Here is a 16,776-nt window from a genome sequence, read left to right as displayed (position 1 = left end):
TGTGACTGCCATTGATTAGTTGCATTAGTGAGAGAGTAAAGAGCTTTAAGTCAGAAGGCTATATACCTTTGTTCCTACTTAGCCTCTTCTAAGCTTCATTAATCACAATACAGTACTGAGTATTTTTATAATAAAAGCCTTTCTTGGCACTACATAATAATAATAGGACAGTACTTTGGTGATCACCTGACTGAGAATTATCAAAATATGTTTGTGACGGTCCCTTTGGGTGGTTAAAGACAAAAAGATATCAGGTATTGCAACGCCAGTCTATGAACGACCAATGAAGCGGCTGACAGACAATTCCTTTTGAGATTTGCTACTTGAACGAGGACTCCCTTATCCATTAATTTGTGGTGTCATATTCCGTCTAGTTACCCCAACTTGTCCAAGAGACGCTTAAGTGATTGAGTCAAGATAGTTTCCTTGGTGAATGACAATTCATGTATTCATTCATACCCTACACCATTCACTCCTCTTGTTCTATGCCTCTTCTCACTTCTTTCTATTCAGACTGGACACTACTCCTCTTTCACCCACAATCATTTCTTCCTCTCTCCGGTTCTAATTTGGCTCAATGACATAACAAAGAAGCCTGTAGTGTTGCCAAGTACTAGACCACAAACTGTACCAGAAAAGCACATTATACACCCTTCCAATCACCCACATTCCAACCTGAGTGGTTGTTCAGTGAACATTCCCCTACAGTCTAAACACACGTACTGCTTTCTTTTAGGGCCTCGCCCCAGGCCATGAGTTTGAAGATACATTAAAACAATGCCCTCAGGCAGATTTCTTCAATTTTCTCTCCAATCTGTAATCAGTACACTACTGTACTGAAATCAAAAAAGCTAAGAGACAATCAATAGACATCAGCGTAAAGTTGGAATACTTACAATCAACGTATAAAATAGCATGTTATCTCATAAGAGCCAACGCCCGTCTATTACAGTAGATCAAATTTCCGTGAGTAATAACAGAACTATAACTGACCAATAAACTCCGAGGGTATGTAGACCAACAACTTTGATAAGATATGCCAAACATTTTTCAAAATAAGATTGAATCCTTGTGTTTGCGTGAGCATAATGTCCAGGTCAAGTGTAACTTAGGAAGAAAGGGGCGGCAAACCAAGTTCTTTAAGTTATAGCAGTTCAAGAAAACACAACTCGCTAACATGCAAGATGAAAATGTGTGACATTCACATGAGTCCGCAGACTGTACATGAAAGTTAGCCTGGCTATGTCTATACATGCATTGTTTTACATAAGACTGAGAGATGTGAGGCAAAATAACTACTGTTACACCTGCTCCGTTGCCGGTATGTGTCTATTTTATGGCTACAATAACTTACGACGTTTTGCGGAAACTAGCCTACCTTGTAACTGACTGTTCAGGACTTTACACTGCACCATTTCGCTGTCATTAAAAGTAAACTTAACTAATCTGTTGATACCACAGTAGAGCAAGTTATAAAAGCTTGAGCGCACACAGTAACGTTAGCTAGGCCTATACCGGCGGAAGCTAACAGCTACACAACCAACCCTAAGTTACTGTTTTGACTAACTATATTGAATGTGCTGCTAACCTTAACTAGCTAGAGCAAAACAACGAGAATCAACATCCAAAACCTACCTGTTATTTGGTCAAAACGTAGATATCTACAATTCCCAGTTTGTTTTCGACTTTGGAGTCTTCTTCTGTTGTTTTACTTGGTATTAAAACAAATAATGTTTAATACCGCCAGGAGGGACTGAAAGAGCAGAGCACATCCATAATAATTTGGGACGGAAAGACACAGTTAAGTGTGTTATTTGCGGCTACAACCTGTTACCTTTTGTGACTGATGCCAGACGACCCGCCCATCCCGTAGAGAGAATACAGTGATTGGTTCTGCACATAGGCGAAGGCAGAGAACTAGACAGCGCCCGCTTTGAATATTGGTGAGATGTGTCTGTCCATCTGTGATAAATGGACTCAGGGAATGCCCAATAGGATGAGTCTTTTGTGTCTTCGAGGTTTTCTAAAATAAATCAAAACCACGTAGATTACACTTTCTGAATGAATAATTTAAAAAAAGTTTCCCTAGAGCTGTAATTGTTATTATTCAAGTTTATAACAACTAAGAAAGAGTTAAGCTAGCGCTTAATTCTTAACACAAACGAAACGCTCCAACAAATGCCATGACTTAATTCGCGTTCATGAATACATCCCACAACTAAGATCAGTTTCTAAATACCCTGCAGATGGCGCCTATAGCACGCGTCCAAATATTGCAATCCTTGCACTTTAAAATAATTCCCTAATTCTACAGTTTTTTTTTTCTTCCACCATTCCAATGTGCTTTAAAGTGCGTTTTGGTTTGTTGTGTTGTTAATAAATTGTCCAAATAATTGTTTTAGGATGGCTTAAGTAGTAACACTGGACTTTTCTGGATGGCCTGAGAAGAGTCCATACTCACTATAACACGTTGTGGAGGGCGCTGCTCAAACACTGGAAAATGTGATCAGTGGGCCAAACTGCCAGTAGAAAGGAGCAGCAGGCTTACTCCTGGCTTCAAGAAGCTTTTGTTGTCAGTTATCTTGGCCAAAGGCTGTACAGCCAAGTACTAACTCTGGGGTACCAATCATTTTGTCCAAGCCAGTTGTCTTTCTTTGCTAAATAAACATTGGAAACTTAATTCAGAATTTTGGCAATGAGGCATTTTATACTTCTCAGGAGTCTCCCAGGAGATGAATTGTAGATACCATTTTTATTTGTTTGCATCCATTATGATGGAATTAGAGATATTTTTGCAAGCCAAGGCTTTTGAAGATTAATTCTGGGATTTTGTCCCACTAGTTGTAAATGTTGAGCCAAAACGGGTCCCTGAAAAGTGTGCACTATGTATTTTATGTGCTCATATGTGCCTCAGACAGGTTTAAAAATAGTTATTAATTAGCAAGTCTCTGCATCATACAGATAGCATTTCTCTTTAAATGGCAAACAGAGGAAGTAGAGAGCTTCATTGCAAAAATCCTAAACAAAGTTGACCAAAATGTAATTGGTTTTAAAATTACAATAATCAGCTATGGGTTTTTTCCAAAAAGTAAATTAAATAAACAACTATTTAAGTAGGGTGCAAGGAGGTCAATATGTTTTGAGAAATACCAACTGTATTGACGTTTGTTTAAAAATAAAATTGCCCATAATCATATAGCAAACGGAATAAACCACTGATATAGCCTTGAAAATGTACTCTTTAATAAAAGAGGGTGGACAAAATAAGGGACACACCAAGAGGAAAATGACTGTTACTTTGAATTAACTAAATCTCAGTTACAAACACAGCTGCAGAGGATACATTAGGTTGATTTCCAATTATAGCAGTACATATGTAATCTATAAAATAAGCCTAATTCGGAAGGTTTACACTTTGATATTTGAGTTTTCAAAGCAACTTGATGCAACACAATTTCAAAGAGGCTAAATAGTCGGTTCCCAAATTGCATGTGCATCGATCACAGAAAGTGCGGTGAAGTTCATCTCCACCTCCTTCATACCTGAAACTTCATACCTTCTTAAAGAATGGAACAATATCCCACTACACACAGTTCAGGAACCGAGACAGCATTCCAAGAAGGATTTCAGCTGTTCTGAAGGCAATGTGTAAACCTTATTAGGTCCTTGAAATTAATATTGTTAGGTACTTCTGTTATGCTGTCCATCCCCTTGTACTTTATCAAATTGGAAAGTTCTCATCCCACATTATATATTTTCCCTTTTGAACAACAATTTATCACTCTTTGGTAACTAAACATGCAAGCAATGTATGTTGGATTAATTTAATTACATGGTATTGTGTTGCACATGTATTTTCATTCCATGTCATAGATTGGGCTGTGTGATCATTGCGGCATATAGGCAAATGCAATAATACAAAAATAATTTATATATTTCGAGTTTAACATTTTTTGGCAAAGAATGGGCTACCATTGAAAAAAGTGACCAATGCTTCCTCATATGCACCCTGTTGAATGATTAATAGGACCAGCCTAATACGCCTTTTTGCGTGCTTATGGGCGTTTTTGTAATTTCTGTTGGCTGGTCCAGCACACCCATTGCCCCACTCAGACACACACACACGCTTCTCTCTTCAGCACTCTGCTTTGACAGCCGCTCCATACAGTCGCTCCGGGAATGGGATCATCATCAGTGAGTGCGAAGAAAAACTTCCAGTTCTTTCGAGTGTACGCTCTCCAAAGACTACTTTTCGAACTGCGGGGATAGCTGCAAGGTAGAGACCGACTGCCAGAAACAGCCCAAAACTTTACGCATTATCGAACGACCAAGAGAAGTGCATCAAAGCGACTAATGGGGTGACGTTTGAAAATTTGATTATTTGACAATTTATAATACAATGTATGGGGAAGAAATTATGAATTAATTATTGCTTGAAATAAATTAACGTTTTAAAAGGGATAATTTGGGTAAAACAACATTTTGGCTCGCAGTGAATAATAGTAAGTGAATTAAATTACTCGGAAAGTTTTATATTGGCAAGTGGGTAGATGATTTACGTATAAAGAGAACGTCTGAGTGAATTCGTGTTGGGCCTATAGTATTTTGCAGCCAAACCTAGAAACCCATACATTGTAACTGATCATAACCAGCCATGGCGAAGTGGTTCAAAGATTTCCCCATCAATCTGAAGAACGGAACTGAACGTGTTCGCTCAGCCTCGGAGTCCGGGCCCCAGCCCCAACCCAGAGCCGGGTTTACACCGGGGGCCAGTCTGAAGGGGTATCGGGGCAAGGACAGTGGTGGAGTTATAGGCTCGTTAATGACCGGGAGAAATCGGAAAAACTCTGCCATTGAACTGGGTCGAAACGGTTCGGGTACTGGCGGGAACTCGTTAAGGGACGGTAAGATTTGGGACAGTTTCATCCCAGGGAAGAGTAGGAAGAATTCCAAGCTCGAGATGGGAACATCTGAGGAGCATCGGCCGATTAGGACATCCAGTTTGGCGCATGCGTATATCAGCAGAATGATCAAGGTAGACAAGCAGGACAAGGGCCCAAAACACAGCAGCACTGGTGAACAAATGGTAGCAGAAAATGGGAGGGTGAAGTCAGACATCAAAACAGCAATGGTGAGTTGCTCAGATTTATTTCCAGACATTTGGTCAACTAAGTCTATGTTTGTGCATAGGAGCAACGTTATGGTCTCCACCAATTCAGTTGTAATCTTATCATTCACAATATACGTTTTTGATGTTGGCTGTGTTTTGTAGAATGTGCACTAATGAAGAATGAAGTGTAGCTGTGAGAGTTCAGATCAGTATCTCTCAATGTCCCAGCCTTTGTCTCTCATCTCCTGCCTCTCCTTCCTCACCACACAATGCACTGTGCTTTTATCACTGTCTGCATTCATGCCATAGTATTTGTAGGACTAGCCATACAGAACACACAATGAGATCTAAGCTCATTCTCCCTGTCTGTCTTCCTGTCTCCCTTCACCCTAAACCTGTTCCCAACTGCTGTCACACACACACACACACACACACTATAACTCTTTCTCACTTTCTTGAAGGCTTGGTCTGTAACAGAATATTACACAGTAGTGAATGCGGCTTTCCAACAGGTAGCTCAGATCCCTACAACTCAGCTTTGACAATGATCATACAAGCAGTCAGACAGTCTGAGAAACAGACCGATAGACAGAACCATTGGAGGTATATCAAACACAGAGCAGAGGAGATTCCCCAGAAACATTCCCAGAACATAAAAGTAACAATTAGACTGCAACATGATAACTCCACATTATTCCATAACTCCAGCTTGAGGCTTGCTTTTTTTGGATCTTTTATTCATGCCCTTCTTTCCTGCTCCATAGCTGATTATTCTGGAGGACTATGCTGACCCATTTGATGCTGAGAAAACGAGAGGGCAGAGAGAGGCGGAGCGGGAGGGGGAGAACGATGGTTACATGGAGCCCTACGATGCCCAGGTCATCATCACAGGTCAGTCAGGGGGTCTAAAGGGCTTTTCAGGCTTTTGTTCCAACATAGAACTGACATATCAATACCTTGATTTTTTTTTTATCAAGCCTGGAGGTATTACTCAGCTGGAACTAGGGCCTATGCCCTCCGCAGCAAAAATCAAGGTTGTAGGCAATTCTGCTGTGAAAGGTTTTTAAAGGGATTGGACCAGCATGAGAACCTCTGCTTTCTCTCCCCTGACTTCCACCCTACTGATGGTTGCTATAGGAACGGTGTTGTGCTGCGACAATGGGTGCAGCTTCCTCTTGGACTTCCTGTCTCCTGCTTCTGTTTCCTTTACCCCATTCTCTGGAAAGGAAGTTGCCCCTAGTTGGACCCCCCACCCCTTCCATTTCACTTCATGGTCCCCTTTGTGTGAAAAGTACCAAAAGACACCCACCCCCATCTCCCCTCCTTTCCTACCCCTGGTCTCACCAATCACTTCCCAGAATTCAGGAAGAGGTCTGTTCTGTTAGCCAATCAGGCACTGCGTTGACCTTTCTTCCCGTTGCTCCATTGTTTCTACACACAATAGGCCAGACACGCAGGCTACCTGATGGCCTGGCCTCCACAGTGTCTGACCACATCGCACGCTACAACACTATTTCACACATGAACCGAGAACCCTGTCATGTGGCGTCTGCATTAAAGTCTGTGCAACAGCAGAGTTCAGAGTTTCATATCCACACAGGCTAGGGAGATCTATGCATTGTGTGTAAACAAAATGTTTTATAGATATTCGCCGACGGGGCTCCAAGGACCTGCTGAAGGTGTGTGTGCTGCTCCCCAAGGGAGACCGGGAAGAGGGTACACCTGCACCCCCACACATCTACGACACGCCCTATGAGGGGTTGCTAGAGGCGGAGGCAGGAGGTGTGTGGATACCTGTGGCCAGGCCAGAGTCTGACCCCCGGCCTCCTGGGGAGTACGAACTGCCCTGGGAGTGGAGGAAGGAGGATATCGTTAGAGCACTGACAGGTATGATTCCCTGGCAGGGAGAGAGGGAGGTCAGTGGAAGGCTTGGGAAAGAGAGAGGCGAAGGTATGAAAAACAATGATACAATACATCATTCTAATTGTACTAATTGCACCCCCCCCCCCCCACCCCGCAGCCCAGTTTAAGAACGGAATGAGCAATGTGCCGCCTAAAGAGGAAGCTCCTCCACCCAGCAAGCAGCCGGCCCTGAGGCAGAATACATGGAATAAGAAAATCCTCATCCCCTCTCCATCCTCCCCCACCTCCCCCATTCTCAAACTCTCTCCTTCCTCTGCCTCTCCCAACTCTCATTCCACTCCCCCCTCTCCCACATCTCACTCTTCCCCCACTCCAAAACTCTCACCGTCGTCCTCTCCTCCCTCCCCCACCTCCCCAGCCAAAGGGGAGGCAGCCAAAGTGGATCCCACCCTCCCCCTGGAGAAGCAGAGGTAAGGGAGAGGAGATGGAGGGTAAAATGCATAAAGAGAGGGATGATTTGTATGCATGTTAAATTGAACTGATGGATAAGGCTATGTTAAAAACCTACCTCTGGTAGCTCAGTGGTAGCGCATAGGGTTTGGAACAACAAAGTTTGGGGTTTGATTCCCACAAGGCTTCAGTATGAAAATAAATGCAGTCATTTCTGTAGGAATGTCTGCCATATGACTTAAATGGGGTGTGCTTGTCGTAGTTTCTAATGCGTTTGCATGGGTGGGTTGCTTGTAAAGCTGGGCACCAATCCGTTAATCATTATTTAACTAAGTTAACTGCGAAAATCATTATCGGGCTGATTAACTTCCGTTACATTTAAGTTCCATGAACTCAAGTCTGCTAACCCAAAAACTTCATAAATATAATTTTAAAAGCTTTAGAGTCTAAGCTAATTTTTGCTTCAGTCCGGAGATTGTGCGCTAGTCTCAAGGCCAAGAGTGTAAAAAAAACACTCAGGAACCCTTGTATTACATGTTTTGTAAAAATCATCTGTGATTGGCCAACAAAGAATGGCTCTCTAGAGTCATGGTTTGGCTATTCATTGTTGTGCTGGGGTGAGACCTTCCAAAAATTGAGTAACTTCAATGTCATTGTATGTTGCCTCGCTTTCACAGAAAAAGACAAATGTCATGTAATTGGACTTAGTCAGGAAGTCAAGAATCCAATGGAAAAAAAGTTTGTAGCATGTAAAAAAAAATAAAAGGTTATGTTAATGTTTATTGCTAACTTCTGTTAGTTTTTTATGATTTAACTGATTAACAGTTATTGTAGTTCACTTTTTGGTAAACGGATTAATGCTTAACAAAGTTAACTTTTTGATTAACTGTGCCCAGCTATGTTTGTTTGTTAAGGCTCGTTAGCAGTTGTTCAAACTCTTTTTCCTTAAACTAAACGCAGAGACACAACAATAGTATCCACTACCTGATCTTACTCTGCAGATGGAAATTGAGGGCCAAAATACTGAACTATCAACTTAAGCTAATTATTTGTCCTTGAAAAGACACTAACTAGCTCTCCGGAAAATGCTGAAAGCATGAAAACAACATGTATTATCCTGTCCTCTCTGTGTGTGTGGTGTGTGTCTGTTTAACAATACATGCTAAAATGCCCCTCCAACTTTAGCTGGTACCATGGCAGTGTGAGTCGCCAGCAAGCAGAGGCTCAGCTGCAGCGCTGCAGGGACGCCAGCTTCCTGGTTAGAGACAGCGAATCAGGGACCAGCAAATACTCCATTGCGCTCAAGTGAGTGCCTGTGTGCATTACATGTGTCACTCTTCATTCAGAACTCATCACTAATCCTGTTCCACAGCTACTCATCACTAACTTAATTCCACAGCCCCTCATCACTGCCCCATTCCACAGCTACTCATCACTAACCCCATTCCACAGCCACTCATCACTAACCCCATTCCACAGCCACTCATCACTAACCCCATTCCACAGCCACTCATCACAAACCCCATTCCACAGCCAATCATCACTAACCCCATTCCACAGCCAATCATCACTAACCCCATTCCACAGCCACTCATCACTAACCCCATTCCACAGCCACTCATCACAAACCCCATTCCACAGCCAATCATCACTAACCCCATTCCACAGCCACTCATCACTAACCCCATTCCACAGCCACTCATCACAAACCCCATTCCACAGCCAATCATCACTAACCCCATTCCACAGCCACTCATCACTAACCCCATTCCACAGCCACTCATCACTAACCCCATTCCACAGCCACTCATCACTAACCCCATTCCACAGCCACTCATCACTAACCACTTTCCCCAGCCACAGACATGAAGTTAACCGCATGTGTTGGAAATACTAACCCCATACCCCTGTAATGAATCTCTGATGCCATCTAATTTCTCTTTTCAGTTATCAACCAGTTGTGTTACTTCACTAATGTGGTTGTTTGATGTCTCTCTCTCAGGACCAGTCAGTGCTGTGTCCACATCATCGTGGCCCAGACCAAGGCCAGTAAGGGTCTGGGTTATACACTGGACCAGAGTAGCTGTGTGTTCAACAGCATCCCAGAGGTGGTGCACCACTACTGCACTCACAGACTGCCCTTCACTGGAGCTGAACACATGACCCTGCAACACCCAGTACCCAGGACACACTGAACACAGGACCCTGCAACACCCATTACCCAGGACACACTGAACACAGGACCCTGCAACACCTAGTACCCAGGACACACTGAACACAGGACCCTGCAACACCCAGTACCCAGGACAGACTGAACACAGGACCCTGCAACACCCAGTACCCAGGACACACTGAACACAGGACCCTGCAACACCCAGTAACCAGGACACACTGAACACATGACCCTGCAACAACCTGTACCCAGGACACACTGAACACAGGACCCCGCAACACCCAATACCCAGGACACACTGAACACATGACCCTGCAACACCCAGTACCCAGGACACACTAAACAGAAGACCCTGCAACACCCAGTACCCAGGACACACTGAACACACAACCCTGCAACACCCTGTACCCAGGACACACTGAACACAGGACCCCGCAACACCTTGTACCCAGGACACACTGAACACAGGACCCCGCAACACCCTGTACCCAGGACACACTGAACAGAAGACCCTGCATCACTCAGTACCCAGGACACACTGAACACAGGACCCTGCAACACCCAGTACCCAGGACACACTGAACACAGGACCCTGCAACACCCAGTACCCAGGACACACTGAACACAGGACCCTGCAACACCCAGTACCCAGGACACACTGAACACATGACCCTGCAACATCCAGAACCCAGGACACACTGAACACAGGACCCTGCAACACCCAGTACCCAGGACACACTGAACACATGAACCTGCAACATCCAGTACCCAGGACACACTGAACACAGGACCCTGCAACACCCAGTACCCAGGACACACTGAACACATGACCCCGCAAACACCCAGTACCCTGGACACACTGAACACAGGACTCTGCAACACCCAGTACCCAGGACACACTAAACAGAAGACCCTGCAACACCCAGTACCCAGGACACACTGAACACACAACCCTGCAACACCCAGTACCCAGGACACACTGAACACAGGACCCAGCAACACCTTGTACCCAGGACACACTGAACACAACCCCGCAACACCCTGTACCCAGGACACACTGAACAGAAGACCCTGCAACACTCAGTACCCAGGACACACTGAACACAGGACCCCGCAACACCCTGTACCCAGGACACACTGAACACAGGACCCTGCAACACCTTGTACCCAGGACACACTGAACACAGGACCCTGCAACACTCAGTACCCAGGACACACTGAACACATGACCCTGCAACACCTTGTACCCAGGACACACTGAACACAGGACCCTGCAACACCCTGTACTCAAGACACACTGAACACAGGACCGTGCAACACCCAGTACCCAGGACACACTGAACAGAAGACCCTTCAACATCCTGTATCCAGGACACACTGAACACATGACCCTGCAACACCCTGTATCCAGGACACACTGAAAACACACCCTTTTAGAGGAGCAACAGGATTTCGGTATCCAATTTGCCAGAGAGTGTGATTTTCTCCTATTCACATCCTAGTGGCCAAATACACTCTGCATAGCACACACACACACACACCCACATACACACAAATACATGTGTACAGACACACACACTCATACACCGCAGTGACGGTATTTATAGTTCAGAGTAAAACACTCCCTCTCCTCACATTCTGCCTCATTGTTGAAAATGGCTCCCATAGAAACAGATTAAAACTGGGTCATATGCCATTCATACACTGTTTACACCAAAGAACTTTAGGTGGACAAATTATATGTATGTATTGTTATGATTGAATATTACTGGGATTACCAAAGATTTTGTTTAACCATTTGGCCCATGGCTACCATTGCCATTATATATGATTTCCTTTTTGCGTTTGTGGTCTGTGACTGTTTCATGTCTCTGCTTCAGTTGATTGCATTCTTTCCTCTTTTCCCCTAAGGAATCATTGATCTGACAGGACTGCATTGAGGACAACAATGCATTAGCCCAAAACGGATGGTTTTAGGTTTATTTGCTGGATGGTTAAAAGTGGAAGGAAAGCATCTTATCAGCAGTAATAAGAGTTCCAAGTGAAATGCACTGAATATAGTAGTATAGTACTAATGGATCCTATCAGCACAAGGGTAGCTAGTTAGCCCTGATCAATATTGTTAATTGCAGTGCATTCATTTATCAGATTGTTCAACCAATCTTCAATACATCTGTTAACAAGTCAATCAATCCTGTTGATCAGACTCATTGAAAGGGTGGTTTGTCTGTCAACAGAAAGCAGCATTATTGATCTGATAGGGTTCAGGTCTGGGGGAGGAGGTTTTAGTTGGGAATGTTCAGCTTTGCCGTGTGTCATGCATTGGGAAATATTAGGCCGGATTGATTTGTAGCTGTTAGAAAGTAGAATGGTCTGTTACATTACAGTACAGTGCCTGTTAGAAGGCAGGGTGGTCTGTTACATTACAGTACTGTGCCTGTTAGAAAGTAGAATGGTCTGTTACATTACAGTACTGTGCCTGTAAGAAAGTCGAATGGTCTGTTACATTACAGTACTGTGCCTGTTAGAAAGTCGAATGGTCTGTTACATTACAGTACTGTGCCTGTTAGAAGGCAGGGTGGTCTGTTACATTACAGTACTGTGCCTGTTAGAAAGTAGAATGGTCTGTTACATTACAGTACTGTGCCTGTAAGAAAGTCGAATGGTCTGTTACATTACAGTACTGTGCCTGTTAGAAAGTTGAATGGTCTGTTACATTACAGTACTGTGCCTGTTAGAAGGCAGGATGGTCTGTTACATTATAGTACCATACTGTTGGGATATGTGATGGTTTCTGTAATAAGCCCGGCTTGTTTTTGTAGAATGTGTGGAAAACTGTAATGTTGACTGGAATAAAGGGAATGTGCATTACGTTTTTGCTGTTTTCCAGGCAATTTATTAATTACATGACACACAGACAACAGAACAGAAATACATATGTGTTTACTGTTAATATGAATTAAGAGGAGTGCAAAAATTCGACCTTCTCAATGAGGACTTGGCCTCTCAAGTGAGACGCACAAAGATTAGTACTTTTTGAACAGTGTGTCCAACGAGTCAAAAACGGATACAGGCCTAATTTTGTTCTCGTAACATGTGAAAAACAATCATACTTTAAAAAAGGTTTTTGTAAGCAGTCCGTATTTGTAAGCAGTCCACCAATACATCTACAGAGCTCATTCGGTGAGCGGCTTTAGCTTTTTGGACATTTAACTTCAGTGATACTCTAACCATGGAGTACACTTCTCCGAAGCCACAGCTCTCATCCCGGGCAAACGCATTCTCTGAGAATTGTGATGTGCACTACAGCATGTGTGAGCTGAGCTCCTGTTTCACCACAGAGCCATTGACATAGGTGGGAAATCAATTAGAGTTAGACATGCTCCTGGAAACAGAGACACAGACAGAGCAAGAGAGGCACTCAAAAATGCACAGGCCCACCTCACGGCACGCATACACCAATTTTACACCCCTTATACACCATGCATACACCACACATAAACCACTCATACACCACATATAAACCACACATTCTCCATGCATACACCACTCATACACCAAGCATACACCACTCATACACCACACATATGTACACTACAGATCAAATGTTTGGGGTAATTTAGAAATGTCCTTTTTGACATTTGAAAGAAAAGCAAATTTTTTGTCCATTGAAATAACATCAAATTTATCAGAAATACAGTGTACAGTAAACATTGTTAATGTTGTAAATGACTATTGTATCTGGAAAAGGCTCATGTATATTGAAATATCTGCATAAGTGTACAGAGGCCCATTATAAGAAATCATCAGTCCTGTGTTCCAATGGCACGTTATGTCTGCTAATCCAAGTTTATCATTTTAAAAGGCAAATTAATCATTATTTATTTTCTTTATGATTAATTAGCATCAGAGTGTCTAGCCTTTTCACGCGTGAGTTTCAAATATTCCTTACCGACCCCCCAGCGTGAGTTTTTTTGCACGTGACTTCGGTACTCTGCAGCATTTGAACTCACGCCAGCCTTTGAACAGTCACCTTGCTAGGTAAGGAACACTACATGCATTGCATTGCAAGCTTCTCTCGTTGACTCGAATTCTAAGAGCTACAAAAGTTGGTTGATTTATTACTGTAGCTAGCTAGAAAACGTCAGCTAACCGCTAGCAAACGTCAGCTGCCTGCTAGCTAACAAATCGTGACCAGTTATTCAATGCAGTGAAAATGAATAAACTATATAAAATGCATACAACGGGGAACGTAACTTCTAGAAAGTTTTTGCAATGGTTTTGATCGGTAGTAGTCGCTAATATAATTCGTTTTTGTGCATTAGTGTTGGCTGTCTGTTGGTACGTAACTAACACTTCTTGTCCCGATTTGAATGCTTTCTACCTGGTTAATATCATAGTATGGTCTTGAAACAATTACAATCAGGAAATATAGTTATAAACACTGTTTGAGCTAAATGTGAGTAAATAATAGCGCGGTTTTACCAGCCATTGTTACGTTACTTGTAGCTAGGTATGCTAATGGTGCGTTCTAAACATGACGTTCTAATCACACCAGTGTGATCGTACGCTCCAGGGACCACTCTAGATTGATCACACTGGTGTGATCGTACGCGCCAAAGGGCTAGTCAGAGAAACAGATGCCAGTGTTCAGATCGGAAAGAAGAACAATCGTGAGACGTGGACCAAATGAACAGATGCTGGAAGAGTGCTTGATGCCATCTGTCCAGGAAGGTGGAGGCAATGTGATGGTCTGGGGGTGCTTTGGTGGTGGTGACGTGGAAGATTTGAACAGGGTGAAAGGGATCTTGAATAATGAAGGCCATCACTCTATTCTGCAACGCCATGCCATACCCTATGGACAGCGCTTGATTGGAGCCTATTTCCTCCTACAACAGGACAATGACCCAAAGCACAGCTCCAAACTATGCAAGAACAATTTATGGAAGAAGCTGTCAGCTGGTATTCTGTCTATAATGGAGTGGTCAGCACAGTCACCGGATCTCAACCCTACTGAGCTGTTGTGGGAGCAGCTTGACAATATGATATATAAAAGTGCCCATCATGGCAATGCAACTTGTGGGAGGTGTTTCAGGAAGCGTGGGGTGAAATCTCTTCAGATTAACTCAAAAAATTGACAACTAGAATGGCCAAAGGTCTGCAACTACTGCAAATGGAGAATTCTTTGACGAAAAGCAAAGTTTGCTGGACAGAAATATTATTTCAATTAAAAATAATTATTTCTAACCAAGTCAATGACTATATTTCATAATACTTTTGCTATATTTCCTATTCAAACTCCTTTCATGGATGTTTTCATGGAAAACAAGGAAATGTCTAAGTGACCCCAAACTTTTGAACGGTGGTGTGTAGCAGACACTCATACACCACACATACAGAAGCAGAGCACATAAGTACTGCAGTGACACAGCAGCTAGACTATTTCAAAAGTCTTGCACACATGCACTAGTGTCTTTGACAATAATAACCTTCATATATTTGAAGACATATTTTCCTGTTAATCACTGCTTGTGTAGGATGAGGTGGACTTCATCACCTCAATGTGTGTGTGTCGATGAATGTGTCAGACCTTTTCTGCTAGATAACGGATTACCAGGTTGCTATGGTGATTAGTGAGAGTGAGGTAAAGCCATCTCCTTTGGGAGGAGAAAGAGGGTGAAGGCCCAAAACAGAAGGAGGGAGGGAGTGAGAGAGGCAAGAAAGTCAGGGAGAGTACAACAAAAAAAAAAGAACACTGATAACGATTCATTTGTGTGGCTCTATCTTGTGACACATTGTGTAGTTTCCTCTTTGTGAATGAAGAGCGGCGAGATGGAAGTCAAAAGCAGGACAGAAACAAAGTCGTTCACTGGCCCTCGTAGCCACGCACGGTACCCACTACGCTTTCACAGAAAGTGGTAACAGACATCATCCAGCCTTTCGTTCAACCACCTCATTCTTCCATCTCATTTAAAACACTATGTAGGTCACACCAAGCTAGAGGCTGGGGAGGTGGAAGAACAGCGACCACTGCGTCAGCCTGTAGATTGGTCAGCCTGTCCTACACTCATTCGTCCATACCTCCATCTCTCCCATTGACTCCACTATGGCTGGCAGAGCTTGGTGGCTGCTTTTTCATGAATCCCTTACTAGACCCGTAGACCCTTACACAGTCAGCCATTGTCTCTACACCGTGGATTAACCACTGGAGTTTATATGCGCTGTAGTAATATTTAAATATGTGACAGTCAAGCAGCGTCACTTATGCAAGAAAATGCGCCAAGCAATGCCTGCAGTCAAGAGAGAGAGCGGGAGAGAGAGAGCGAGAGACAGACAGGGAGAGAGAGACATAGGGAGAGAGAGAAAGGGAGAGCGAGGAGGAATGACAGGGGTGGAGGCGTAAGGGACAGAGTTGGGGGCAGAATGGGGTGGTGTGAGGGGAAGACAAGCACTTGTGGGGGTCCCAGCTTCTAAATAATTCAGAGAGAGACTCTGAGCTCTCAGTACAGAGGAGGAGCACTGTCAGGTCAAGTCATTCAGTGCAAAGAGAGAGAGGGGGGGGGGGGGTGGAGGAGGGGAAGAGAAGGAGAGGTGACCGAGTCGGGGAACAGGAAGTTAGAGAAAGGTAATGAAAAGGGGGGAAGGATGGCGGGAGGGCAGAAGAGATTGTGCGGAGAGTCTGAAGGGAAGACCTGACAAAAGACCTAAATGTTTGTGTGTGTGTGTGAGTGTGTCTGGGGGATGAAAACAGAAGTCGGAGGAAAGAGAAACAGGTCGTTTTCATCTCCTCTTACCCTATCCTCTTTTCATCACCACGGTGACCAACTCCTCCCTCCATTCTGTATTCCTTTTTACCTTGTTTACTCATTTCGTCCTCCCACGCTTCTGTCTCCTCTGTCCTGTCTTTCCTTCCTCAGTGTTTTTCCTACATTACCGCTGTCCCTTCTTGCCTCATCCTCATCATGACCACCCTGTGGCTCTTTCTCATTATTTTATTTTACAAACTAAATCTGACACCCCCCCCCCCACCCCCGATCACCCTTTCCCCAAGCAGAAGGCATCCATCCCTCTTGAGCATCAGCAGTCTAAAAAAGTATAATCACTAGATCAGGGCTAGTGAACAACTTTTGCTCTGGGGGTCGCTTTTTGGTTTTCAATGTGAATATGTTACATTTTCTAG

At 43.7% G+C, this 16,776-nt stretch overlaps 2 protein-coding genes across 4 annotated transcripts in view; one reads left to right on the top strand and one right to left on the bottom strand.

Annotated features, from left to right (window-relative positions):
- The window catches only part of LOC105024477 (cingulin), a 29,933-nt gene extending 28,088 nt beyond the window's left edge, over positions 1-1,845 (bottom strand). For both annotated transcript variants that reach the window (XM_010894439.4, XM_020041464.3), the window contains exon 1: positions 1,636-1,845. The gene's annotated coding sequence lies outside the window, so the exon portion shown is untranslated. The remainder of the gene's footprint in view (positions 1-1,635) is intronic.
- Positions 1,846-4,089: 2,244 nt separating this feature from the next.
- Positions 4,090-12,471, top strand: she (Src homology 2 domain containing E). 2 transcript variants are annotated; one of them, XM_034288914.1, is made up of 7 exons: positions 4,090-5,131; positions 5,875-6,001; positions 6,755-6,997; positions 7,131-7,443; positions 8,609-8,728; positions 9,426-9,608; positions 9,689-12,471. In XM_034288914.1, the coding sequence occupies exons 1-7, from the start codon at positions 4,655-4,657 to the stop codon at positions 9,696-9,698; spliced, it is 1,473 nt and encodes a 490-aa protein (XP_034144805.1). In that variant the 5' UTR covers positions 4,090-4,654; the 3' UTR covers positions 9,699-12,471. The 2 variants fall into 2 exon arrangements, with proteins under 2 accessions (XP_034144805.1, XP_034144804.1); XM_034288913.1 differs by having other exon boundaries at positions 9,649-12,471.
- Positions 12,472-16,776: the final 4,305 nt, after the last annotated feature.

The sequence above is a fragment of the Esox lucius genome, chromosome 20 (genome assembly GCF_011004845.1).
Source record: "Esox lucius isolate fEsoLuc1 chromosome 20, fEsoLuc1.pri, whole genome shotgun sequence".
Taxonomy (NCBI): Eukaryota; Metazoa; Chordata; class Actinopteri; order Esociformes; family Esocidae; genus Esox; species Esox lucius.
The sequence above is the reverse complement of the archived record's forward strand: the minus strand, read 5'-3'. Positions and strand labels throughout refer to the sequence as shown.